A 27,059-nucleotide genomic window follows, 5' to 3' on the forward strand; every position below is an offset into this window, starting at 1 on the left:
ATTAGTCCATTACTCATAAAACAAAAGGTTTTCATGTCAGGAACTTTAACTTGATGAGCATCACAAAATGTTATAGCATTTTCTATATAAAAATACCTATAGTCGGTAAACATTTAAAAATTCTTGGGGGGGCGATGGCCCCTGCCTGCCCCTACCTAGATACGCCCCTGCTTAGAGGGTCAGATTAGAGTGAATTATTTATATTTTGATCAATCGGTACGTAATGATTATACTTTATTGATCTGGATATTTTGGGATGGACTAATCGATCACTACCAGAATAGGGTGATTTATTGACGATTTATTGTTGATGGTTCGAAAATCATGGGTAAAGGACTTGATTACCGACGTCTGAGCCGTCATAAAAGTATTTTTGGAAAAAATGTAAAAAGAAATTAAAAAATAGTAATCAATTATTTTAAGGGAAAATTTAGAGCGCAAATTACCGACGACCCAACTTGTCGGTAATTCTACGGGTAAGTTTCGTGCGTCACTATCGACGATTATTTTTTGAACGAATTCAAGTATTTGTTTGGCGAGAGAATTAACTGACAGAATGCAGATAGTTTTTTTCGTCGGTAACTTATAAATACTCGTATTATATTATAACATATAATTAGTCTTTAAAATTAAGTTTTTTTCTTTTCAAATACTCACCTGAGATGTTTATTTGACTTAAATCATTGTATATTATTTATATTCTAATTGTGCAAAAAATTTGAGTCGGTATTTGTTGTTATGTGAAATGCGCGAGAAACAACAATCATAAATGGCTAGCCTTAGAGATAAATTTGCATCTTTAAAGGCACAAAAGAACGATGAAGAGAAGACTAATTGAAAATGAAAATGAAAAATTAAAGAAAAGAACAAGAATTTATAAAAGTAGGAATAACCGACAACTCAAACCCTAGGTAGTTTCCCATGGAAATAACTGAACGGTAATTATTGACAAAGCATATACTGAAGGCTCGGGGGTAGTAGGTAAAACCTCACTACTAACGGTTTTTTAGTGTGTACTGGCATTTTTTAGCTGTTGGTAATATGTTGTTTTCTTGTAGTATGGTGCATGTGTTGGTGTGTTTTCTTGTCTCCAAACGTGGGTAGCTTCTTGAAGCCCACAATTTGGTAGCTGTCGGTAATTGTCTGACAATGGTGAAGCGGTTTGTGTGGAAATAATTACTTTTGACACGCATACTTAGGTTAAAATTTATAAGTATTTTCCACATCACTTGTAACCAACACTTAGCGTGATTTGAGTTACTCATGACTTGCTAGCGCTGAAACCACACACTTCACTGATCGTGGCTTGTCGCATTATGAATCTTCGAACTCCGATGAACCTCTTCCGAGTGCGTCTGCTTCATCGAATTCGTGTTATTTGTCTGATTTGATCCGACTTTCAGAATTTGACAAAAGTGAATTTTGCCAACATGTGTATATGAAGAGCAATTCATTAATAGAGATCTATCACCTTAATTGATCTCTTGCTGCGAGAGAATATCTAAGTAAATGTAATACAACAACAAAAAACTAATAACAAGAGAGGGAAGAAAATACGTGGTATAATACTAGGATAATAGAGGGGGACCCCGAATGATGAGTGGTATAGGAGGAGACAAAATGGCGTGAACAACGAACAATATTTACCGAAAGTGGGACCGTGAGGAGTGGGGACCAGTGGTGGCGTGTGACCACATTGTTGCCGTAGTACTAACTGAGCTCCTCCGTCGTCCACATTGATTGAGGCTGAGCCGGCGGAAGTCAATAGAGTTGGTCCCCACACACACACTCCTCCTCCTCCACGGCAATTTCTTCTTCCACCCGCGTGCTTCTGGTCCCCCCCCCCCCCCCCCCACGCATTTCCCTTCCTTTCTTCCAACACTAGTGGTCCAAGTTATGCTATCACAGCAGTGAGTGGTTCTCAGACTTGCGACGTATATCAACAAGCATAAAAACCACACACACATACACATAACACACGCACACACATATATATATATTTATATAATGTTTTTTTTATAGGCACATATATATAAAATGTAATTTGTTGATAATGGATAAGCAGAACATTATTTTCAAAATATTTAGAATTGAATATATACTTTGTTTTTCGTCAATTGATCAGTGGAAAAAGAATATGAAAAACGTAAAAAGATAATTGTTTTAGTTGACATTGTGAATATAATTCTTAGATAAACAATTCATTCCCACCGCTTAATTTTATTTTTACAGTCCAACCCTATATAATATTTGATCATACATCATTCTTAGTTAATTATTATTGATTAATGTTAAATATTTGTATGTCCATGTAATGTAGGATCATTTTATTTTAGTCACTCACCTAATCAAACTTGTATTTTAGTTTCTATGACTAGAGACATGTTTAATTTAATCCTCTTCGGAATATAAGTTGTTTGCATGTTTGTGTGTGGTGTAGTCTCGTGCACCTATATTTTTTTCGGTACATCGAAAAATTAAACGACGGGAAGAGAAAACTACAAGGCTAATAAATTCCTAGCCAAGATGGGAGCAGCCTGGGGAGGAGGAGCCTCCAAACGAAGGGGTGTACATTGGCGATCCACACCCATACTAGCCAAACAATCGCCACCTCGTTGGCACTCCTGGGAACATGATGAAGCTGCACACTCCATTGCCGCTGCAACAACTGCATAATTTCCAACAAATCTGGAGCAAGAGCATGAAAATGAAATGAATCACCATGCAAAGCCTCGACGATTTCCAAGCAATCAACTTCACAAACCGCAGCCCGAATCCCAGAATCCCAAAGCATAGAGAGACCAATCTTCAAAGCTTGAATCTCAGCTATGAGCGGGTTCCCACCACCACCACCGCCAATGAAACCAAAGACCCAATCTCCAGCTGGCCCTCGAAGGACACCACCCATACCCATTCGCTCCACAGTATGATGAAAGACACCATTAGTGTTTAACTTATGCATACCAACGGCCGAGGCTTTCCACCGATCGACACTAGTCGCAGAATCAACTGAATCAACACTGAGGCTCAAATAATTATCATAGTCCTTACTCTCCTGCAAAATCCACCTGGTTGCCACTTCCACTGACCAGTTGTTGTCTCCTAACACCGCAATGTTCCGCCAACGCCACAAACCCCAAATGCCAGCAAGAAACAAACTACTATGCTCTCCACGAAGCTGCGAACAAACCCAAGTACGGGGAGTGGTGGCACCGAATTCAGGCCAAGACAACGCATTAAGCCTGAGCCAAACCTACTTAGAGAAAGCACAATCTCTCAAACAATGTAAATCATCCTCCACTGAATGAGAACAACGAGGACAATTAGGCGAGGAGGCAAGATGGCAACGAAAACGATAGCTATTAACTTGATAGTGCACATATATTAGTTAGCTTGTGTGACATCTAATGATTTTAATTGAACTTTACATTACTAATTAACATATTTAATTCCTAGATTAACCTAACTAATCCTAATTAAATCCTATATCAGACTAACCGAATCCCCTCCCCCAAGAAAAAGGTTAGATTTGCTTCCTCCCTCCACGTTCTATCATTCAATGAGTGCTAAAACTTTCAGGCTTTGTTTCGTCGCTCTCTATCCATTGCCTGCCTTCTTATTGTGAAGCATTTGAATGCTCTTCAACCTCATGCTCTGTTGATCATTATCGCAATGCCTATAGCTCCTATCTATATTTCTTGCACGAAGGTACGTGGCATTTCATTTCATTTTCATTTTCATATTTATGTTATCTTGTGGTTATCCGTTGATGATTATATTAAAAAAGAGACAGTGAAAAGTTTACGTGCGGTGGTTAACAATTGCTACAAGATGAGTGGGCCACAGTCGCTCGTCCTCTCATCAATGTTATGACATGATACGATTTATGACCATAAATGTAATTAGAGGAGACCTCAATTATATAAGAGACTCTCCTCTCACCTAAGGTTCAAGTTCATCTTAACAAAGAATCCTAGGGCATTTGTATCTAATGACATATGTACTTGTGTGATTTTATAATTTTTTTTTACAATGTCAATAATTAAAGTCTTGTTTTAAACTCACTTACTCAACATAATGAAAGCAGTTTTCCTCACAAATTTCTCTAGTGAGTCACCGGGAAACCAGTGCTTGTGATAAATAGAAAACCCGCCTCATCTCATTTTCCATCCAGTCTCCTTTTTAACCATTTATACACACACATACACGCTCAGTGTAGCTCACTGCACCCTCTTTTCCCTCCCTTTTCTTCTCCCTCTTTCTCCTAGCTCACTTCTTTGTCAAACACGCCATTCACCAAACACAAACACTTTCTCCATTTCCTCTTCCTACCGTTATCAATGAACCAATAGTCACTTACACACACACAGAGATTGAGAGAGTGAGAGAGAGAGAGAATCAGTTTCTCTCTATGGCGTACAACCACCACCACCACCTCTCTCAAGACCTCCCAATTCACCATTTCTCAGACCAACAACAACAGGACCACCATAACCACCACCCTCTATTGGATGACCCCACCACCAAACCTAACTCCTCCGATCCTCACCAAACCGCACCCAATTGGCTCAACAACGCCCTTCTCCGCCCTCACTACACCACCACCACCACCACCACCACCAACGCCAACACGAACTTCCTCAACCTCCAAACCGCCAATTCCGACTCCACCGCCGCCCAATCCTCCTCCCAGTGGCTCGCCCGCCCTGTTCTACACGGCAAGGTTATCGACGGCGGCGCTGATATGTCTCACGACTCTACCGGCGGCGAGAAGACCGAGCCGGTGACTGAGGGCGGAGCTGACGGTGGTTTGATGAGCTGGCAGAATGCTAAGTGCAAGGCGGAGATTCTGTCGCACCCGCTGTACGAACAGCTGCTTTCTGCACACGTGGCGTGCTTGCGGATCGCCACGCCGGTGGACCAGTTGCCCAGGATCGACGCTCAGCTGGCGCAGTCGCAGAATGTGGTGGCCAAGTACTCCGCCTTTGGACACGGCTCTCAGGGTATGCTTGGCGAGGATAAGGAACTCGATCACTTCCTGGTATATTGAAATTTTCTCAATTTCTTCCCTTTTCAGATTAATTAAGTTTTTGCTTTCTGGGTTGCAATTGTGTGTTGAATTTGACATTTGAAATCTATCATATGCTGCATTTTGGCCATGGAATTTGTCTTTTTTAGTTATTGACTTTAATTTGTCTACACATCCTTAGATATTTGCTTTACAGTAGGTTTTTCATTCATAGCTAGTTTCTTTCAAATTTTGATTCCTGTTTTCAATTTCCTTTCACATGCTTTTTGTGATTCATTTTGTAAGCATGTGCCCTGTGCCCAGAAATCCTTGCCCACAATCTAGTGATATTTTGAACAATTTTCATGCAACTATTTTGGGCTGGGTCAGATTATTCCATACCCTTATGGATCATCATTGTATCTAGAGTTCTGTTCTTTATTTTGTCATGGTGTGTAATTCCAGCTATGGTGGAGAAAGATGGCTCGCTTGTGCTAGATTTTTTTTTTCTTTCTGTGATACAGTTGCAATTTTGACATTTTCCTGATTGTTTCTGCAGTCACACTATGTTTTGTTGCTCTGTTCTTTCAAAGAACAACTTCAACAACATGTCCGGGTCCATGCAATGGAAGCAGTGATGGCTTGTTGGGAGATTGAGCAGTCTTTACAAAGTCTGACAGGTGCAATAGTAGTCTTCTTTTGTTGATTGTTACATTTTAACAACGTATAAGGTCGGTTGCTTGAACAAATGGAAACATAACTTGCTCTAAGGGTTAGTTCCTATCATTTGATGTTCCCTCAATTATGTTCCTGGTATCAATGAAAAACCTGTAATTCACCCTCCCTAACACAAACAAGGTATTAGTTGTTTAGGAGTAATTTCCCCATAGCTACAAGGGCCATCTTGGTGTTTCCTTAAAATTTGGCAAAATTGTGGGTAGCTTTATATGTAAAATTGTATAAAAAAACCTTTTTTTTTTCCTCCAATTGTATGAGTACTAATGTGATAGTTTTTCCCACATGCTACATGATAACAGGAGTTTCACCTGGGGAAGGTACAGGAGCAACAATGTCTGATGATGAAGATGACCAAGTAGACAGTGATGCCAATCTGTTTGATGGTGGTTTGGACGGTCATGACAATATGGGATTTGGCCCTCTTGTTCCAACAGAGAATGAGAGGTCCCTCATGGAGCGTGTGAGACAGGAACTAAAGCATGAATTGAAACATGTAAGGGTTATAAAATCTCTCTTCATATAAGTTAATAGCTCTTAAAATATTGCTCGAGTCCTATCATTTTAAATCTCTCATCACATGATCAACCTCAAATTTTTCGGTTGTGCAGGGTTATAAATCGAAAATTGTGGACATAAGAGAGGAAATCATGCGCAAGAGACGAGCTGGGAAACTTCCTGGTGACACCACCTCTGTCCTTAAAGCCTGGTGGCAATCACATTCCAAGTGGCCTTACCCTACAGTACGAACTCAATACTCTGCTAACATTTTGTGGAAACCCTTTTTAAGATTCAAAATATGGTCATTCTTTGTGCATTTAGTGCATGTTTGGAAATCCTTCTAGTATTGATTCTAAAGCTATAATCAATTATGGGAGAAGCTTATTCGAATAGCTTTGAGTTTCAGAATTGATTTATGAGAAAAGAGAAACTGATCCAAACATGCTATAGCCTATAAGTCCACATGTTAGCGCAACAGTAAGCTTAGTGCATGTGGTTCTGAATTCAAGCTACTCCAAGAGACTTGCAAATGATATTTTCAAAGATAACATTACCTGCTGCCTCACTATTCACTCATCAATTTTTTTGGTTTGCTCATCTCAATCCTTGTCATGCCTTGCAGGAGGAGGATAAGGCAAGGTTGGTGCAGGAAACGGGTTTGCAGTTGAAGCAGATCAATAACTGGTTTATCAATCAAAGGAAGAGGAACTGGCATAGCAATGCTTCAACTTCTACTGCGTTGAAGAGCAAGCGCAAAAGGTATACATATATTCAAATATTAAAATGAACTCCTTTTATGGACTTAAATTCACATGAGTCAGTCCTAAATTGAAAGAGCCAATGCAGGTCATAATAGTGCTGATGGTTACATATAAATGGAGAAAACCTCAAGACAAATCTCTGATTTTTTGTTGTCATGCTTTGCATGGAAGCAGATTCATCGAAAGTCAATGAGCCAAAGTTACAGTTTTCTTAAGTTCAAGGAACAAGGTTAACAGAGATGATCGAGTTCCCACGGTGCAACAAAATCAGAGATTTCTATTAGGAGTTATATACAGAAACAGAATTGGTTAACTCCATGGATGTGTTTTAGTTACATTGTAATGTTAAATGAAATATATATTGTAGTTAGGGGTTGTGGCCTGTGGGTGTACAGTAATAAACTGAGCATTCTTCCTTGAGTCTCAGTAATTTTGTTCTTGTTCTTAAATTGGGTATATTAACCTAATGGGAAAAGTTCTGGTGTTTTGATTGTTGTTGTATACAAATAAGAATATGAAGTTCATTCTGGAGTAGAAACAATATTAGCAAGTTAAGACCTTGTAGACTTCATTTGCCCCATTGACATGATGCTTCTTCAACTCATCGTAAAGTCATAATCATGAGATGGAACAACTTTCTCGGGTGAAAAAAATTAGGAGGGTGAAACAGAGTTCGTAAATTCTTATGACAATGCCTGTAGTCTGTTGACCTATTTACAGTTTGGAAAGCTTTGGGTGAAAAAGACATAACAGATGGAAATTAACCTTATGTTTTATCGGACTCTGCGGGAGTGTACTTTTTCTTTGTAGGAGTGTCATCAAATCAAAATTTAACATTGAAAACACTCTTCATAGAAGTGCATTTTCTCTCTGGTCCCTCGTCCTTGAATTCAATGATCATGAGTGACATTTGTCCTATGGTCTCTGTTTTGATGAGTGAAGGCAAGTAATACTAGTAACTAAATTACACATGCATGCTCCATGACCAAAGACACTAATTAGTCACTAGATTTTTTACATTTTCCTTAACTAACTATTACTCGTAATAAAACAATTTCAGGACGAAATCATTGATATTGCTTGGACTATTAATTCTTTTCTTTTTGTTTTTAGAAGAAGTACATAATCTAAATTAATCATACTATATTTTACTATGGGTGTGACAAGTGATGGTGAAAAAACAATGATTCATCATTGCACTTGCACGCTTTATATATAAAGCAAATACTTAACAGATAAAAAAATCTACAAATCTGTATTAAAAAAAAATCTACTAACAAACTGAAATTAGTAATTTTTTTTGAAATTAAATTAGTATCATTAAAAAAAGTATCTAAAATACATATAAATTTAAATTTAAACATAATTTTGACTTTAGAAATAGCTGATATCATTCTAATTTGAAAACAAACACATACATCAAAATCTTAAAAGAAAGAGATAATGACATACTTCAGAGAATGTGTTTTGATGACCCGAGATTTATTCTATGTTTATCGAGTCTTTTTTGCTTCTTTATTCTTTTTTTTAAATCCTTCATTGAGTGTTGAGTCAAGTTGAGTCCCTTTATAGTTCATAATTGCATTTGCATTAGTTTAAGTATTTTTAATTTATTTATTTGGTCTTTTTATTAGTTTTAGTTTGAGGTTAATTCTTATGTTCAGATTTGAGTTGAAATCTTGTGAGAATATGAGAGTTGATTGCATATTAGGAGTTTTATTTGATGAATTGAATGGATGATTTCTGAATTATTGTGATTAAATGAGTATTTCCATGAGTTACATTGGTGGAATGATGGCTTGTTGAGATTCTTTGAAGGTTTCAGGTGTTTTTGATGGCTAATGAAGTGGATTGAAGACCAAGTAATGAGCAATGATGATAGTTGAAGAAGGAGTTACAAAATTCGGAGAGGAATCTGCTGAGCCACGCATGTGCGCCCCCTTGGCCACGCACATGCGTGGTGGACGAGCATGGGAACTGTTGTGGGGCAGATTGGCCACGCATGCGTGGTGGTTCTGCTGGAAATTGTGAAGGAACGAGAAGACCACGCATGTGCGCCGTTTTGGCCACGCACATGCGTGGTAAGCTGACCTGGAAGTTCTTCTTTGACAGATGATCCATGCATGTGCGTGGCGTGGCGGGCCGCTGGATTTCTTTCAACTCAAATTAGGATTTTGTGATTTAATCTTTGTACTTTTCTGAGCAAAACTTTAGTTCTAGTTTCTTGGAGCTTGTGGGAGGCTTCTTGGCACTCTTATTTCAGGCTTTTGTTCTTATAATTTGCATTATGAATTCCATAGCCATGCTTGGCTAGTTTCTCTTTGTACTTTGGGTGAAGTGAACCTTAGTTCTGATTATGGTTTAAACTTCTTATTTTCTTATATGAATAAAGTTTCTTTTCCATATATCTTTTCTCTGAATCAATATTCTCTTGCACACAAGTGTTTTGTTTTCTTCTTGCACAACGGAAGTTGGTGCGGATTAAGGGACTTGGGATTAGATTGATTTGTTTGCTATCACTTAGGAATAAGGGTAGGAACTTATTGTGTTAGCCTGAACTTATAAACTTCATTCTTCAATTGAATTGACTAGGCACTAAGGCATTAGGTTTGACAAATGAAATTGAATGATTTACTTGATTAAAGAATTAACAAGTAGAGGTAGAGGCTATAACATCATGGATAAAGATTCTGAACTACATATAAGAAGTTGATTTGAGAACCATAATTGAACTAAGTGGAGCTTTGCCCAGGGTACTTATTTTCTGAATTATAATTCTAAGCTTTTACTCACAAGTGTTTTTCACACAATCAAACTTCAAACATATATTGCTTTTTCCCTTTTACAATTCTGAATACTAAAATCCTTGAACAATTTGATAAACAACTATCTTTGTGGTTCGATATCTTTTTATTACTTCGATCAATCCGTGCACTTGCGGAATTGCTATCATGTTTTGGTAGAGTTGTACTTGTATGCAGTTTTAAATGTTGTGGAGATGGTTAGAAGTCTTGAGATACCTAGAGTTGTTATTGAGAGTGATTCCACGGAGGTGGTTCAGTTTCTCAATACCTCCTTTGATGACTCTCATCAGTTAGTAAATTTAGCGCAATATATCTATCATTTGCAGGAATTCCATAGGTCAATGCGGTTTCAACACGTTCATCGTAATTCATGAAGGCAACTCGCTTGCGGATTATTTAGCTTGTGTGGCTACTGGTTTCCCCTTTGGGATGCATATTTTTTCCTCTCCCTTTGGGGAGTGTCATAGCTTTATTGCTCAAGAAAACCTCTTTATTTTACACACGCATCTAATAGCATTCAAGTTGTTTTGTGTTGCATTTTAAAACAATTTTATTTAATTAAAAGTGAAAAAAAGGGGCGACGATGAAAAGTGAAAACAGGGCACTGTGAAAAACCAGGGCACACGCGTTCCAGTTTCGCCCTCTGGTGCACCACTGCTACCTTCCGTTTTCTCTCCACCGTTTGCAAAGAGAACACGAACAAACGCGAAGGTGCTACACAGCAGTACAGTGCTGCGGCAAGGTGTTTCTTCTTTGTATGAATTTTGGAGCTTGGGTGGTTTGACTACAACTCTACAACGAGTAGAAAAGAGGAGAAGCAGTTCCAAAACTCGTTGAGGTACACACACACACACACACACACACACACACACACATTGTAGTGTTAGTTGTTGAAGTAGAATCACGACAGCGTATAAGAATTGAACGCGAAATAGGGGAAAAAGCATAAGAATAGAGTCTTGGCAAGGTAGAACACAAACTGAAGATGATAGGGGAAGTGGGTATTTCATTTGGAGAAGTTGGCAGGATGTAGGAAGATGTTTCCACCATGTTGTTAACTTGTTTCATAGTTGTGCTCATAAGTTGTTTGTGAAAATGCCTCAAAGAGATGAGTTTCTGGATTGGAAGTTTCATGTTTAATTATAATTGTTATGTACCCACTTTGTTTGTTAGAATAACAGGAACTTTTGTTTAGGAGCTATTTTATAGAGATAGAAGAGGCTTAGGGTGGGTCATATTCGGACTTCGCTATACTGCTTTAATATCCTTTCGATGATTTAGTTTCTTAAGTCCTTTATCCATGTTATACCATGTGCACTTTTGATTTAGTTTCATGCTTTGTGATAAATGAAAAGGATCCAAATTTCTATTTTAATTTTGGTTATTTTTGCTTTGTTATGTAGAATCTTGTTTGACACTGATTGGACTAGATTTTAAATTGCTTAAAGTTTGGCACCCAGTTTGCAATGGTTAACATGGGTTTTCTAATATCTTAAACTATTGGGGCCATGGCTGTTGTGCTTAATAAATGAACTAGAAGAATCCGTTATTTTGATTTATATAAAGGCACTACCGATATGTAGTTGATAATATTGCTATATCTTTACCTGTCACTGCATGCTTTTGCAGTTTTTGATATTCAAGGAAGTTTTGAAAACCTAAAGCCTTGTGCTGAAGCTGAAAGTTCTGTTTAATTCTCTGCAGCGCAGGCGTAAGACTTTCAATGGTAAGCAGTGTCTTGTTCTTTTCTCTACTTTGATCCTCTTTTCCCCCTGCTTTCGATATTTGAAAATTGAATGGAATTTATATAGGAACCAAATCAAGAACAGAGTCCGAATCTGGAGGAGTGCTTGAAATTGCTGAAAGGAGAGCAAGACGAACAACGTCTTGCTGGGCTTCTTCTGGTCACCAAGTTCTGCAAAGCTGATGATCGCTCCTCACTCTCCAGGGTTTATGATGCTGTTGGCCCTGTCTTTCTTGATCGGCTTCTCAGAACTGGTGCTTGCCCTCCCATTCTCTACTGATTTCCTGGTATATTTATATTTGAAATGAAATCCTGACTTTATCTTCTACCAATTAGGCATGGGAAGAGGGACCATATCAAGTGGCGGAGGCAATAATCGTGATGCATATTTGAGCGTAGCGGTTACAGTTCTTTCTACCTTTTGTCGTGTTCCAGAGATTGCTTCCTCAGAAGACATGGTTGTCAAGATCCCACTAATATTGGAAGTAATGTCCACGCAGTATGGTGTTTTTCTTTTCTTTCACATTTATTGACTTATGCTACTTTTTTTTTTCTTTTTAATTTTAAAGGTCCCACTTATATTGGAAGTTTATAATTTCATCTATTTCCTTTACTTTTATTCAAATATTATTGTGAAGCTATTATCTTGATCTTGTATTATCAATGCTCTAATGATAGATTAGCTATGCATAGATGAAGGGGACACGCCTGGGAAGGGGAGTGTCCACGTGTCGGACACGCATGCAAATGTCTAAAATTAAAAATAATACATAGATGAAGTACTGTATAAAATTGTTAGTTTTGAGCTTTGTTTTTGTTTGTTGACATTTATCCTAAGCTTGAAGACTTCATGACCCACACTTTGAGACTTTTTTTAAATGGGCAACCAGTCTTTCATTTTACTTTGTTTTGAGGAAGTGATTTTTCATTACCATTTTTTTTGTTACATCTCTTGTTTAGATCTGGCTCGTCTGCTCTTGAAGAATGCTATGAGTTTTTATACTTGGTTTCAACTGCTTCAGAAAATGGACTCATGAGATTTTATGAATCTAAAGGCATCAAGATACTAGCTTCTCAGATGTCTTCTCTGCAAGATGGTATGATCTTTTTGTCTGCTAGGGTAGCTTCTATTAGCCATCTTACGGTTGCAAATACATCTACAGACATGGAAATTATGAACTTGTGCTCCCATTTTTTTTTTATCTATGCATCATAATTTACAACAGTCAAACATTATGCAGGTTCGCATCTGGTGGAAATATCTGTTAAGCTCTTGCAATTGATTCTAAGAAGGATATCCTTGGACACAATCCAGAATAATTACTTAGCTGAGCTCTCAGTTATTGTGAGTGTACTTTTTTAAATTCTTATATTTCAGAGTTAAATGTTTTCCCATTTCGATAGGGTAGTCTTTGTTCATGCTAAATAAACTTTTAAAACTATAGCATGTCTTAAGTAAAGCAATATCTTTGGTATGTCTTCCTGCAGGTGGCAGTAATAGCAAGGCAGTTTGCTGTCTTGCACAATTCCTTGAAATTCGAAGCTCTCCACTTACTTAATGCGATTCTTTCTTCAAAAGATTCAGTACGTAATATGTTCTTATTCTGTTGCTTTCAGTCATACGGTCTCTATACTTACTTAATTTCATTATTTCTTCAAAAGATTCAGTATGCAATATTTTCTTATTCTGTTGCCTTCTGTCATATGGTCTCTTTAATGTAATGTAGTAAAATTCTAAATTGATTGACAAAGAATGCTCTTTGAAGTTACTATGCCACTGGAATATGGCATGCATGGCACTGTTGTCTGTTTCCCAATTTACCCAGATGCTTCTGAATTAGAAATTAGATGATGTTTTCCATATTCGCGTCATCCATTTTCCAACATTCAGGATGACTTTCCTGCTATGTGGATCACCCACAAAATTGCATAACTCGAACTGACTTATTAGGATTTTTACTTTATTAATTTAATTTATAATTTGATTCATTTGCCTTGCAATTGACTACAAGTTCATGGCTTTTTCAGTCACAACTTCGTGATGCACTGCAATTACTTCCTCTAGATAGCTGGTCACATAATATCCGCGTTGGTGTCATGGCAATTTTGCAGAATCGTGTTGGTATGTTGAGACAATTTGCTTAATTATGTATATTATGCTATTTTTCCTTTTATTCTCAGTTTCTTTTTCTTTTTTCCATCATTTGGCTCTTCAGTTTATCAAAAAAAAATTAGGCTCTTGAAAGTTGTAAATGTACTGGTGTCTCAACTGAGGTTTATCCTAGTGGTGTGATCTTACATACTGAGTTTTTAGTCTGCAAGTTTTGTAATATTAGCAAGATTGTGGTAGCAATTCAATATTCAGTTTCTTAGCATAGAATAGAGACTTAAAGAAAAACTGAATATAAAAGAAAACAAAAAGTATAAACTGGTATTAGAGAAAAGTGATTGATGTTATTCAGATACCATTAGCAAACACCGATTGTTGTACTGGCAATTTTTTTTAGTAATTTAGATGAGGCGGTGTTGAGAAGAACAGGCTAAAACTTAAAAGATATAGTTGAACCTAGAGATGATGTGACAGTGAGCAGTGGGGATTGTATTAAAGGAATGGAGCAATAGAGGTAATTTTGAATCAACTCTAACATGGTTCTTGCTTACTTTTGAAGTAAAAACTGATTCTAATATTAGTGTCATAGCTCTTAGGGAGGGGATATTGAATGAAGTAGCTAAAATAAATAAATCATGCAAAGTAATTTGTTGTGGTATCTCTTTCATAGCGTTCTCATCCGATTCTTCTCTAGCTGTTACACTGCACAATTAATTAGGACTAAGCCCTGTTCTAAAGTCTGAAAAGTCTGTTTGAAGATTTTTTTTTCCGGGCGGGTATGGTTGTGTAGATGAAAATGCTTTTCATCTATGCTCTCATGAAAGTCTAAGCGGATAATCTGACATTTTATAAAGCCAACAAATATCCTTTTATCTCAATATACTGCATTGTGGTCTTGAGACTTAAAGTTGAAACAAGAAAACACTAAACTAAATGCATTGCTTAATTTGTCATTTATATGCCTGTCCTGCTGAAAGGCTTCAGGCTCTCATTTTAGCCGAGTCTGTGATTTCCATGTATGGAGAAGATTGGTTGATTCGCCAAGTTAGCACAAATGACGCCCAAGATCCAACTCCGGCAGACATGTAATATGTGCTTGAAATGCTAGCCCTTTTACATCATCTGCATTATGCATTAGTTGCTTCATTTTCTCACCTTTCCTCATTAGGTGCCCGTTGCTTGTCTTGGAGCAGTCAAGGGTTGAAATTGCTGTTCTTCTGAATGAGCTGGCATATTTAAAATATGAAGCACCTCAAGATACTTCATCTACTGCTGAGGCATATTCTTTAAAGCGTCAAAACGTGGTGGTTGCCTACTCTTTGGTTGAGAAGATAATAAAACTAATATCAAATGTTGGTGAAAATGATGGTATATTCAAATTCAATAAATTCGATTCAGTTAGCCTTTATATTCTGTTTCTCCGTGAATATGGTTGCTTTGCTAAAATTTGGTCCAGTTGGCCTACAATTGTGATCATGCATATTGGTAATACAGATAAGAGACGAGGGCTAATTTTCTCATGTATATTGATGTTATATGATGTTATGAAATATTTTCTAGATAATCTAAATGACTAAATGGTTCACGTACAATGTATTCTGTTTCACACTGATTTGGGCAGGTGTAGGGATGGATTGTGTCAGATTTTTCCCTTTTACCTGGGGTGGTGGTCAATATTATGCAACTTTTAGCTATACTGGTTTCATTGTCTGTACTCATATAGGGAACAAATAGAGTCAATATGTGGATTTGCTTGAGAATGTGATTCTCATCTCACATTTGATACTGGTTTTGTCACTGTTGCAAACCTGTGTTTGTGTGTATGATCTTGTGAATTGGGCATAGTGCATTTTTATTACTAATTCTCTTTTGCTTTACAGGGAACCTCCTTGATGAAAGCACATTCACACAGCTGATTCAACAACTTAATGAGACGGTTGCTGTTATACTAGAGTATTTAGAAGATGCAAAAGTAATTCTTGTGATTGGTTATCTATGTAATTGTAACATTTAATATACAGCAAAGTATAACCTTGAAATTTTACAGGAGCGTGGGCAAAAGAAAGGCGATGATTTACTTGCTTCGGTAAGAATTATTGGGAGGTATGATTTTTTATGCTTGCTTCCTTTGCATTATTATTTATTCATACTTTGACCCTAGATGGATTGGTTCGAGGTTACGTATTTCATTAATCCCGTTAATGATTTAATTCTAATCATGTATTGAAGACATCTTTCATCCAACTTATTTAGGTGACACTTGATATTGTGTGGAATGGGCATTTTAACTGGTATATTGTACATACTTTGACTAAACTTATGTTATTATATAAAAAAATTGTTGCATCAGGAAAGGAATTATGCACATTCGATTTATTTTGCAAAGGCTAATTGTAAACAGTACGAAAATCTTAGCTAATTTAGGTACTTCATGTTTCTTCAATCTCCATCAACATCCTCCAGACAAGAGGTGCTTTTTGTCGAGGACCAACTACTGTAGAAGCTTACATTAGGTGGAGGTTGAAGAATGCTTTTATATTTAATACACTCTTCATGCAAGGGCACTTCAAGCTTGACATGTGGGCCTTGATAGCATGTCAAGGACTGGAGACTCACAATTTATGACTTTGCACAGTAATTACTTCATGATGAAATTCTCTTATATTTTCTACTTTGTAGAAATTTACCTAGGTAAGATGATGAGCTTTTCTTTTATATTTGTTTCAGCTATCTTGCAGAAGCGCCACTTGCATGCAAGGAGAAGGTTCAAGATCTTTTAGGGTATATGCTTTCTGTTGAAGGGGAAGATGAACAAAGGTATCTTTAAATAAATAATTATTGGAAAATCTTTTATACAGGGTGTATTTTAGAGCATGAATATTTATATGATAGGTACCAGAAAATTGATAATGAAAATTGAAGAACAGAGGTTTTGGCTTTGCTTGCAAATAGGCTTGAATAAGCTGAATTAAGTGCCCAAGATATAAATGTATACAAATATGAAGCAGAAAAAAAGAAATTCTAAGCAATGCGAGAGTGCCTCTTGCAAGTTCCGTCCCAATTTCCAGCCTGACCATTCATCCCTCTCTTTTCTACCCGCATAGGAAGGTAGTTACTAAGTAGAGCTTCTCCCTCCTTTTCTCTATCCTGTCTAGCATGAAATCTTTTGATAACACAGATTCCTATTTCTCAATGATGTCTCACTATCAAGATATTGGGTTGAATCACATGAAACCATTTCATAGAAGTTCATTGATTCCCTTATTATGTGGTAGGAAAGGCTGTTCAACAAAATGTACTTCTAATTATTGGATTGGGATCCTCTCCAGCCCAAATCCCTAATTATTTCCTCCATAGATTCTATATCTATCTATATGAAGAAGAAATCATGCAACGGGGGGAATTATTATTTGTGCAAATAATTTTTGAACTTGGAATGAACATGAAGAAATTAACGGTACTTCTTTATCCTTTGAGTTGTACTTCTGGATCGGTCGCTCAAGGCCTTTTGTCTCTACTCAGAGTCCCAGACCAAATGAAAAAAATGAGATCACTTCTTTTGGACTCTTTCCCTAGTTTCGAATTTAGCCAATATATCATGACAAGTAAAACGGGGTATAGTAAATTTGTGTCTGATGAGGTGTATCGCACCTCTTCTCCCTCCTTAGTTTATCATAGGCCTTGAGTCCGCGTCAGAATAGCTTTTGGTTAAATTAATTCTGTGTTGCAGGCCTTTCTACTCTGTCTGCTTTCTGCTACCTATGTTGTGTCAAATTACTATGAAGGTTGAAGGGTGCAAAGCTCTAGCTTCTTGTGGAGAACTTAAGGCTGTAAGTTTTCGTCTGGGTCCGATATTTATATTTTTAAAATTTGCACATTCTTTCTTTTCCGTACTTCTTTGTTGGTTTGTAACTGCATTTTAACTTAAAGTTGGATCTTTACGTATAACTAAACAAAATGCTAATGGTTGCCTGATCATTGCATAATTCTTTTTATATTATATGCAGTTTATGTATGTTCTCTAGCATTACTTCTACGATTGTTGCAGCAGCATCTTTCGGTAACATTACTAGAAAAACTTTCTTTTTGGTAAAGATAATGGGTCTATTTCGCAGGTTTTAGATTGCCTCAGTAATTTAATTGGGTCCAATGGTTATACGGTTGAGGATAGCAGTTGCATCTTCTTGGCATGTGATATAATAATGAACCTTCTAATGAAGGTGATGTCCTCTTTCTATTAATTAGCCTTGTTGTACTATATTGGTTATGCGAAATATGACATAAGTTTTGGACTGTAGAAAGACAAAGTGCAGTTGACATTAGATGGATCAGTTTTTGTAGATCTTCTTAAAGCATTGGCTTATTGGTCAGGTACGACACTGGTTAGCAGCCATTAGAATTAAGTATATTCATTTGGTCTATCATATTATCAAAAAATTTGCTTGTTCATCTTCTTGTTTGCATGCATTTTTATAAAAAGTGCTAGGTGCTCTGTTGCGAATGGACTAGCAAATATCTAGAAAAACAAGTGATTTCTGTTTGTCATATTGGACCACCTGAATGCTTATAGGTGTATTTCAGTTCAATATTGTCATATATGTGTGGGAAATAGCATTAGGGTCAGAGTCCTTCAAAAGTGCAGATGAACATCTTCCACAAGAATTTTAACAGAGTTGTGAGAGGAGGATATGGAGTTTTTTGTCTAGAGATTCAGTAAAGGAGACTATAGTTCTTCCTTGTTGAGGAACCTTGTTATCTGTTTCCTTTTGGGTGATGTGCAATATAGAACGAGAAAAAACTCTTGATGTCAAAACTAAGTATTGTTTTATCGATTTGGAAAAAAGACAACCTTAGATAATTAGGTCCCAAGAAAAACACACAAAATTGAGTCTTGAAAAGTAAAACCAAGGGTATTGTTCAGCAGTGCTAAGATAGGATGATCAAGACTAAAAAGAATAGGGGAAGTCATCTTGCATACTTTCTTGAAGAGTGGGGATTTTGGAAATAATCCCCATTCCCCTTCTTTTCCTGGGATATTAAGTGGTTATGCTTGGTCTTGTCCTTATCATGTGTCATTGCACCCCATGAGAAAATTATGATTTTTAAAATTGGAAAAAATTGTAGCAGATGCGATTAAATGATTAGAAACATTTGACCATGGAATAAATTTTATAGATCTTGCTGACTGGTTCTTGTACTGTTGATATAAATCTGGCAAATAACATCATTGCTAAACCTAATGTTTATTGAAACATGTTTTGTAGAAAATACTGATGACATGTCAAGTATGATGATGACTGCAAGCATTTGTGCACTCATTTGATTTTACATCAGAAGAGGCTCTTCTAAACCATCCTGATTTCAACTATAGCACTCTTAGCAGTCTATATCAGCTCATTGCAAGATGTCTGGCTTCATCAGAACAGGTGAATTCCCGTGTTCATGTTAGTTTTGACACTATTTCCTTCTGCTCTGTACTTTGTTCAGTTAAAATTCTCACTTCAATTCTAAATCATGCTTTAAAAAGCTTGCTATACTTAGTAAGAAATTACTACATGTTACAGTGGTGAGCTTGATAGTTGTATTTTAATTTCATAATTTCTATCGCAGGATACTGAAACGGCTATGGATCTTTCTGAGATTATCTCTGCTGGTATGTTACTATTTTCTAGTGATTAGAGCAATTATAGAGCACTACATGCTTTGTGAAGTAGTTCTTGTATATATTGTAACACTTTTTTGTTGTTGTGCAGGATTCTCTCGATGGGCTCATCGTTATCCGCAAATCAAAGTCGCAGTCAAAATATGATTTTGGTATTCTCAATATGGATCAGGTGTACATGGATGCTTCACGTTTGACATAGAAGACCTGATTATAACTTTATGTTGGTTTGTAATGAGCTTAAGTAAATTGATTGTTACTGTAAAAATATCTTATATTATTATTAAATCATGTGTTTTCCATAGCAATGCATCAGTTTGTACTTTAAATTGTCAGTTAGTTCTTATCATTTTTAAACTCGTCTATGGATGTGCCGATACATAAAGAGGGGAGTTGGGTTTGGGGCCCCCCTATGGGGCTCCCCGCCCCACTTAAAGTGGGGAAATTACTGGAACGCCCCCCTTTAATAGAATACGGAAGAAACATTTCCGTATTCAATACGGAAGTCTTATATCCGTATTATATTAGTATGTAAACCGGCAAGGGTTTATTCAAACCCATTTCAAACTTCATTCCGTATTTTGCCAAGCTCTTCTCCCCTCTTCAACCTTCGATCTCTGTCGCTCCCCTTGCTTGAACCGTGTACTTGAAAGGTTCCATCATCTCCATCAAAGCTCTTCACAACCCCATTCTCAGAATTGAAACCTAGAGGTAAGGATTTTTGGATTTTCCCCATTTAACTTGAAATTATGTTAATCATTGAACCCTAGGGTAGTCGATTGTTGCTTGTGTAGAGGTATTGTTGGCTGAAATGTCTTGAATGTGGTTTGGGTTTAGGGCCGATAACTCATTGTCGTTAATGGCGTTTCTGGGTAAATACGGATCACAGGTTTCTGTATTGAATATGGAAAATGGTATTCCGTATTCAGTATGGAACATGGTTTTCCGTATTGAATACGGAAAAACGTTTTCCGTATTCATCTCAGAACCAAACCCAACACTTATAATTGATTCTGGGTTCAGAATCAATTATAGAAGGTTTCCAAAGCATTTGTGAGTAGTTTCTAGATGCCATAATTGATTATTAGGAAAATAAAAGTTGATCCAAGCATGCATAAACCACAGAAGATCCGATTATCATCTATGTACTTATAAAATTCTAGGAATTTTCCATTTGCTTGCATCATGTTTCTGTCTATGGCTGAAATGGTATATATAGTGAATGTTTGCTCTGAATATATAGTGAGAATGAAGAACAGAAAGAGGTCTCATGCTTCTAGTGAGGATGTCGGGGCTACTGAGGATAGACACCGGCGGTTACATGCTTCTAGCCGGCGCGGCGATCATGCTGCAACCTCTCAGGCGGTGGAGGCTTCAGCTCCAGTTGTTTCTCCGCCGTCTCCCATGATTGAGGTTCCTCTGGTTGATTATCCGCCGTCTCCCACGGTTGAGATACCTACAGTTGATTCTCCGCCCTCTCCCATGGTTGAGTCATCAGGCGAGGAGTCCTCAGGCGAGGAGTCATCAGGCGAGGCCTCATCCGGCATGGGAGGATCTGACGAGAATAGTATTCCTCCGCCTACTGTTGATGCTGATGTCCTGCCGCCAGAGCAGGGGGAGCAGGGGGCACAGGGTGGCGAGGAGGACCTGATCCAGAGGTTGCCGCCGTTTCCGGGGGGGCCTGTTGAGCTATCGCTCCTCACCCATTATGCTGATCACAAGGCTCCCTGGGCGTGGCATGCACTCCTACGCACAGACGAGCGGTATGTGGACCGTCGACAGTTGAAGGTGGCCACAGCTGGGGGGAAGGTTTGGAACCTTGCTTGTGATGGTGATTCAGACAGTCACAGGCGGGTTCGAGAGTTGATTGAGCAGACGGGTCTTCATCAGCTACCCTATTGCAGCTACCCGGTGACAGATGCAGACCTTATTTTGGCCCTTGTGGAGCGATGGCATGAGGAGACTAGTAGCTTCCACATGCCGTTCGGGGAGATGACTATCACCTTGGACGACGTGTCGGCTCTTCTCCATCTCCCCATGGGGTCGAGGTTCTATACGCCTGGGAGGGGGTAGAGGGACGAGTGTGCAGCGCTCTGTGCTCAGTTGATGGGAGGATCTGTTGGTATTTATGAGGCTGAGTTTGATACGAATAGGTCCTAGACTATTCGCTTTGGAGTCTTGCAGACCCGGTATGAGGCTGCGTTGGCGGGTATGTCTTAATTATTATTGTATTGTCTTTGTATCTATTATTATTGTATTGTTATAAACTATTAACTTAATTCACTTCATTGTAGAGCACCGATATGAGGACGCTGCACGGATTTGGCTGGTGAACCAGCTAGGCGCCACGCTCTTTGCTAGCAAGAGCGGAGGCTACCATACGACCGTCTACTGGATAGGGATGTTGGAGGATCTTGGTCGAGTGTGCGAGTACGCGTGGGGCGCGATTGCGCTCGCTACGCTATACGACCAGCTTAGTCGAGCGTCCAGGAGGGGGACGACCCAGATGGGAGGTTTTAGCTCGCTCCTGCTAGGATGGGTCTACGAGTACCTTTCTGACCGCGTCATTATCCGTAGGGCGGATCCGGAGTACTCGCAGGACCAGCCTAGGGCGCGGCGGTGGGCTATGTCCCGGGTCGGGCATGCAGGCCTTGATGAGAGGCGAGTCATGCTCGATGAGCTGACGGTGGATGACATTATATGGACCCCATTTGAGGACCATCGGGCTCATCGACCACGGGATCCGAGGGCCATGTATTCTGGCTACATCCGGTCGCCATTTGGCCGTGTTGTTCGACGGCATCTACCAGAGAGGGTTCTGCGCCAGTTTGGCTTCATACAGGATGCCCCTTGACACCCCTCTGAGATCCAGACGTCTGGGTCCCTTGCTGAGACCGCAGATGCTGCCTTTGCTGAGTTTGCGCCGCACCTCCGCCCTCAGGGGATCCCCGCTACATATCCGGGAGAGGCTGTGGAGGATTACATGAGGTGGTACAGCGCTGTGTCCCATCGGTTCATCATCCCTGATGATAGGAGGGAGGAGTTCAGTGCGGTGGTAAGTTTGAATTTTATTTTCCATTCAATTGTGATTTTTTGTTCATGATATTTTATTTGTATCTAATGTATCTACATTATTTTTGCAGACTGTTATGCGTCGGGCCGTGGACTTGTTGGAGCAGTCACTCGAGGTGCCAGATGCTCCTGCAGAGGGCACGCATTCCCGATCCCTCACTGAGAGGGCGCTGGATCTTATTAGATCCAATGCCTTCATTGGTACCCAGGGGGTAGCCTTTGCTGCTGTCCGAGGAGCTAGAGCTGCAGGAGGCAGAGGTCGTGGAGATAGAGCGCGTGGAGGCAGAGCCCGTGGAGAGGGTGCTCCTGCAGAGGATGCGCGTGGAGGCAGAGGCCGTGGAGGCAGAGCCCGTGGACCTAGAGGTCGTAGAGGGGTCGGTAGGGGTCGGGGCGAGTGATTGACTGTATATTTGTATATTTTTTTTGTATTTTTATATTATGACATGTGACTCTTTGTATTAGGACTCTCTTTATATTAATCATGCTTTCTATTTTCACTCATTATATGCCGACTCTTGTATTGAAAAAAACCCGTATAACTACACCGTAAATAATCAAAGGCAGGATAAGTAACATAAATAATTCATGGCAAACAGTTTAAAGGGTACACGAAATTATTCAGAAGCAACACGAAAACAAAATTAATCATCAGTGATATCGATGAAGTCGTGGGGTCCGCTATCCTGTGGAAATACTTTGACTATGTTGGGCAACGTTATATTCAGATAACGAACAGATTTACTCGGTGCAAACACAGCAACCTGCAAGTAAATTGCAAATTTAAAAGATTAATGCGTACTTGTTCAAAGGAAGCAAGATTAATGTTTAAGGTAATAGACCTTTTGGAGAACAAGAACAGATCCAACAGTTATGACATTCCTAAATTCCCCGTCAGTGAAGGCCTTGCGATGGACGCTAGCGTCAACGGTGCCCGTAGGGTCCTAAATCAATGCAATCGTGAGAGAAAATGAGACAACAAATTGACGGTTAAAGAAGCTGGACAAAAGCGAGCAAATACCTTGCTCCTTCTCTCCGGGTTTTAGACGACCAACAAAATTGTGCCCAAGTAGTAACCTAGCTGGTTCATGGTTGTGTATACCTTCCATCACCTTTAGCCGCCAATCTCTATCTATGCCATTTTTCCTAGGTCGTCCTTTTAGTCTAAAAGGACAACCTGTCTTTTGTGATCTCGTCCCTTCAACAAGGTCAGGGTCTCTATAAGGAACATATTTACCATGCTTCTCGCACCCCAACATGACATAAGCTTTTCTGCTTCCATTCCCACCATAATCTGACTTTGTGATCAACGTAACATACCCATTTTCAATCGCAATTCCATGAACCCAATTGATAAGATCATCACGGGTAGGGAAAATCTGTTATAATAATAAGAATTGATTACAAGGGTGATCAAGACATAATAAGAATTGATATATTACACTCTCAAAACAATGCAAAAATATGTTCAAAGAATACCTGATCAGTTGCAAATAAATGCGAGACATCTATACTTATACACGGGGGAACAAATGCTGGTGGTGGCACCTCTGTAGTGGCCTCTTCAGGTTGACCATTGTGAAATCCAGCTTCAATCAATTGTGACTCACCAAAGAAAAATGAATCTGTCATCCCTGGAAGAGAATACGGAAAGTTACATTCCATACTCACTACGGAAAGCTACTTTCCATACTGAATACGGATTGTTACTTTCCATACTGAATACGGAAATTACCTTTCCATATTCAATACGGAAGATAACAATCCGTATTATATCACGACTCAGAATTCAAAAAACCATCCTTCTAACTACTTAAACTACTTAATCTAACTACTTAATCTAACTACTTCCACTACTTAATCCTACAAAATAACAACAAATAAACACATAGACTTACCTCTACTACAACACTTGTTGATAGTGGTGGAGAGCTTGGGAAATGAAGGAGTGGATGGTGGTGGAGAGCTTGGAAATGAAAGTGAGGTAGGAGAGGGTGAGAGAGAGGGTGGTCTGGAGGCATTGAGGAGGTTCAGGGGGGCTGGTCAGGGGTTGGTGAAGGGGTTGGTGAGGGAGGAGTAATGGTGGAAAAAGGGGGAATCCTGTCAGAGTTAAATACGGAAAATACCTTTCCGTAGTCATCAAAATATAATACGGAAAGTACCTTTCCGTATTAAGTTAAATTGAATACGGAAAGAACCTTTCCGTATGGCACTTTTGGGTTTAAAAAAAAAGGGTGGGGCGCGCAGCCCCATAGGGGAGGCCCCAAACCCAACTCCCCATAAAGAGTAACATGTTGGAAACCTATGATAGCACGTCATAATGTGGATGGTGAAACCTTACACAAAAATATTTTGTGTGCATCGGCTCTATTACATCAAAGCTCTATTACATCATTGTACAATGCAAGTGCCGAAGTATAGCCACTCGAGTATACCTCAATCCTTGACTTTTTAAAATTTAACCTTATTTGAAAAGCGAACCCAAGGCAAATCTCGCCCCATCAAGCATTTTCACTTGAGCGGAAACAACACTAATGCTTTGTTTGGAAGGACTGAAAACACGCGGAAGGGAAAGCATCAGGCTGGGAAACCATTGGAAAATCTGTTAATTTGTGTTTGCTTCATGTATAAAAACTGAATCCAGTGGAAAACCGTAACAAAAAAAGCAAGTGTTAGAAACCATGCCAAAGATGGTGAGAAAATTATAACGAAGATCTCACTTCTTTCTTATACCCTTACTTCATCTTAACACATTTTTAACAATGACTCACTTTACTATTAATAATAAATAATAATAATTAAAATGCTTAAATATTAAAATGATTTTTAAATATTACGATTATTATTTCAGTTTTATTGTAAAATATCAAAATTTAAATTTTAGTTTAAATATAAAATGAATATTATTGAAAAATAATTTGAAACATAAAATAAAAAATATAATAATATAGTATAATATTAACAAGTTTTATCATTTAAAAAAAACAAGTTTTATAATTTATATATTATGTATTTAGTTATATAGTAAAAGGATAAAAAGGTAATCACATATCATATATACTTTTATTTTTCTCACTTTTCATTGTATTTTTTTTTTCACTTCATCTAAATAACTCAAAAATCCTCTCATTTTCTTTTTATTTTCTCCTTCTTTCATCTTCTTTCTTTTTCTATTCTTTCCAGAGTTGTCTAAATGATCCATGTGAGTTACTAACCCACAACCCCATGGACCAATAAGATTTTTTATAAGTAAATTAATAAATAAAATATAGAAATTTTAATCCACTTATCTTCAATGTGATTGGATGATTGATTATTTAACCTAAACTTTCTCATGAGTCATTTAGACAACCCATTCTTTCCTCTTATTTTTACTTCATCTAAATAGAGCATAAGAGTTATCTTATTAATGGGGGTAGGAGCCGAAGATTGGCAGAGCTCATCAAGGCACTTAAAGAACGTTATCTAAAACTGTGAAGCGTTAAAAAGGAAGCATGGCTTACAATAATGAGATTGAAGTTGCATTAAAAATGTGGGAATCAAGGATATGGAGATATGGATAGGGTACCAAATGGAAAGTTGGAATACTTAAAACTAGAAATTAAACCCGTGCGTTGCACGGGCTTATTTTTAAGATTTTCTAATTATATATCTTTGTAAAACATACATAGTTTTGTTTAAAGGTAAACTAATTATTAAATTTATATATCTTTGTAAAACATACATAGTTTTGTTTAAAGGTAAACTAATTATTAAATGAAAGAAGATTAAGAGTATATAAATATATTAAATGTAATAATATTTACAAAATTCATTATTTAACAATATATTTAACAAAATAATACATTTGTGGCCAAAAAAGTATATTGTGCATATATTTTATCTTACTCAATAATATTTTCATCCTTTTGGTGAATTATTCTCAACAATAATATATTTTTTGTTGTAACATTTTTTATTGTGAATTATTTTCTTCTTAGATAAAATGCCACTTACATAATTTGTGGTAAGAGCTATCCATGGGATAAGGGTTTTGGTATCGATGTGATTGCTTCTTGTAAGTATTTTTCATCTATTATTATCCATTCTTCTATATGTTTGATAATTAATCTTTTACCATTGCGCCTTCCTATGACTGGATTAATGTTCATGAGTAACATAATTAATGTTCCTATTTTTAGATGCATACAATGTTTTAGATATCCTATTAAATATCAAGATCTTAAGAACTTCACCGAATACATGAATTTTTGTTCGATTATATTATGTTTTCCTTTATCCATCTCACACGAACTCTTGTAATAATATTTTGTCCCTTAAATCATATGAATAATATAACACTTGATGTCATTGATCAACTATGTAATTTAAATTTAAGGAGCCCGTATTTCTATTTCTCTAAGAGAATCTTCATTATAAAACTGATTTGGTAAATTTAGATAAGTTCTATCACAACTTATTTAAGTGAACCACTTGTAGGCTCATATAGATGTTGAAATGATATATATTCTTGCTGTTATTTTATATTTATTAAAAAATTTCATAAGACATGAAATCGTTTTACAGCAATAGAATATGAGACAATGCATGCCTTGACATAACCCTTGCATATGAAAAAAAAACAACTATATATATATATATATTTAAATCGCTAGGGAGCGTATC

At 37.7% G+C, this 27,059-nt stretch overlaps 2 protein-coding genes and 1 pseudogene across 4 annotated transcripts; all 3 read left to right on the forward strand.

Moving 5' to 3' along the window:
- Positions 1-3,970: 3,970 nt before the first annotated feature.
- Positions 3,971-7,546, forward strand: LOC130727295 (homeobox protein knotted-1-like 3). 2 transcript variants are annotated; one of them, XM_057578410.1, is made up of 6 exons: positions 3,971-5,041; positions 5,568-5,688; positions 6,046-6,239; positions 6,355-6,486; positions 6,867-7,003; positions 7,091-7,546. In XM_057578410.1, the coding sequence occupies exons 1-6, from the start codon at positions 4,412-4,414 to the stop codon at positions 7,095-7,097; spliced, it is 1,221 nt and encodes a 406-aa protein (XP_057434393.1). In that variant the 5' UTR covers positions 3,971-4,411; the 3' UTR covers positions 7,098-7,546. The 2 variants fall into 2 exon arrangements, with proteins under 2 accessions (XP_057434393.1, XP_057434388.1); XM_057578405.1 differs by having other exon boundaries at positions 7,180-7,546.
- Positions 7,547-9,894: 2,348 nt separating this feature from the next.
- LOC130727328 (uncharacterized) lies at positions 9,895-19,627 on the forward strand (annotated as a pseudogene).
- Positions 19,628-19,714: 87 nt separating this feature from the next.
- LOC130727335 (uncharacterized) lies at positions 19,715-22,907 on the forward strand. Of its 2 annotated transcripts, XM_057578442.1 has the most exons (4): positions 19,715-20,036; positions 20,569-21,534; positions 21,620-22,380; positions 22,469-22,907. In XM_057578442.1, exon 2 carries the CDS (start codon positions 20,574-20,576, stop codon positions 21,396-21,398), a length of 825 nt encoding a protein of 274 aa, XP_057434425.1. In that variant the 5' UTR covers positions 19,715-20,036; positions 20,569-20,573; the 3' UTR covers positions 21,399-21,534; positions 21,620-22,380; positions 22,469-22,907. The 2 variants fall into 2 exon arrangements, with proteins under 2 accessions (XP_057434425.1, XP_057434424.1); XM_057578441.1 differs by lacking the exon at positions 19,715-20,036 and having other exon boundaries at positions 20,189-21,534.
- Positions 22,908-27,059: the final 4,152 nt, after the last annotated feature.

The sequence above is a fragment of the Lotus japonicus genome, chromosome 1, assembly GCF_012489685.1.
Source record: "Lotus japonicus ecotype B-129 chromosome 1, LjGifu_v1.2".
In the NCBI taxonomy this organism is placed as follows: Eukaryota; Viridiplantae; Streptophyta; class Magnoliopsida; order Fabales; family Fabaceae; genus Lotus; species Lotus japonicus.

Excerpts from the sequence above, each read along its gene's own strand:
- LOC130727295 (XM_057578405.1), top strand. The coding sequence starts at position 4,412 with ATGGCGTACAACCACCACCACCACCTCTCTCAAGACCTCCCAATTCAC. Across the intron at positions 6,240-6,354 it reads TAAAGCATGAATTGAAACAT|GGTTATAAATCGAAAATTGT; the intron begins GTAAGGGTTATA and ends TCGGTTGTGCAG. Across the intron at positions 6,487-6,866 it reads CCAAGTGGCCTTACCCTACA|GAGGAGGATAAGGCAAGGTT; the intron begins GTACGAACTCAA and ends CATGCCTTGCAG.
- LOC130727335 (XM_057578441.1), top strand. The coding sequence starts at position 20,511 with ATGTTTCTGTCTATGGCTGAAATGGTATATATAGTGAATGTTTGCTCT.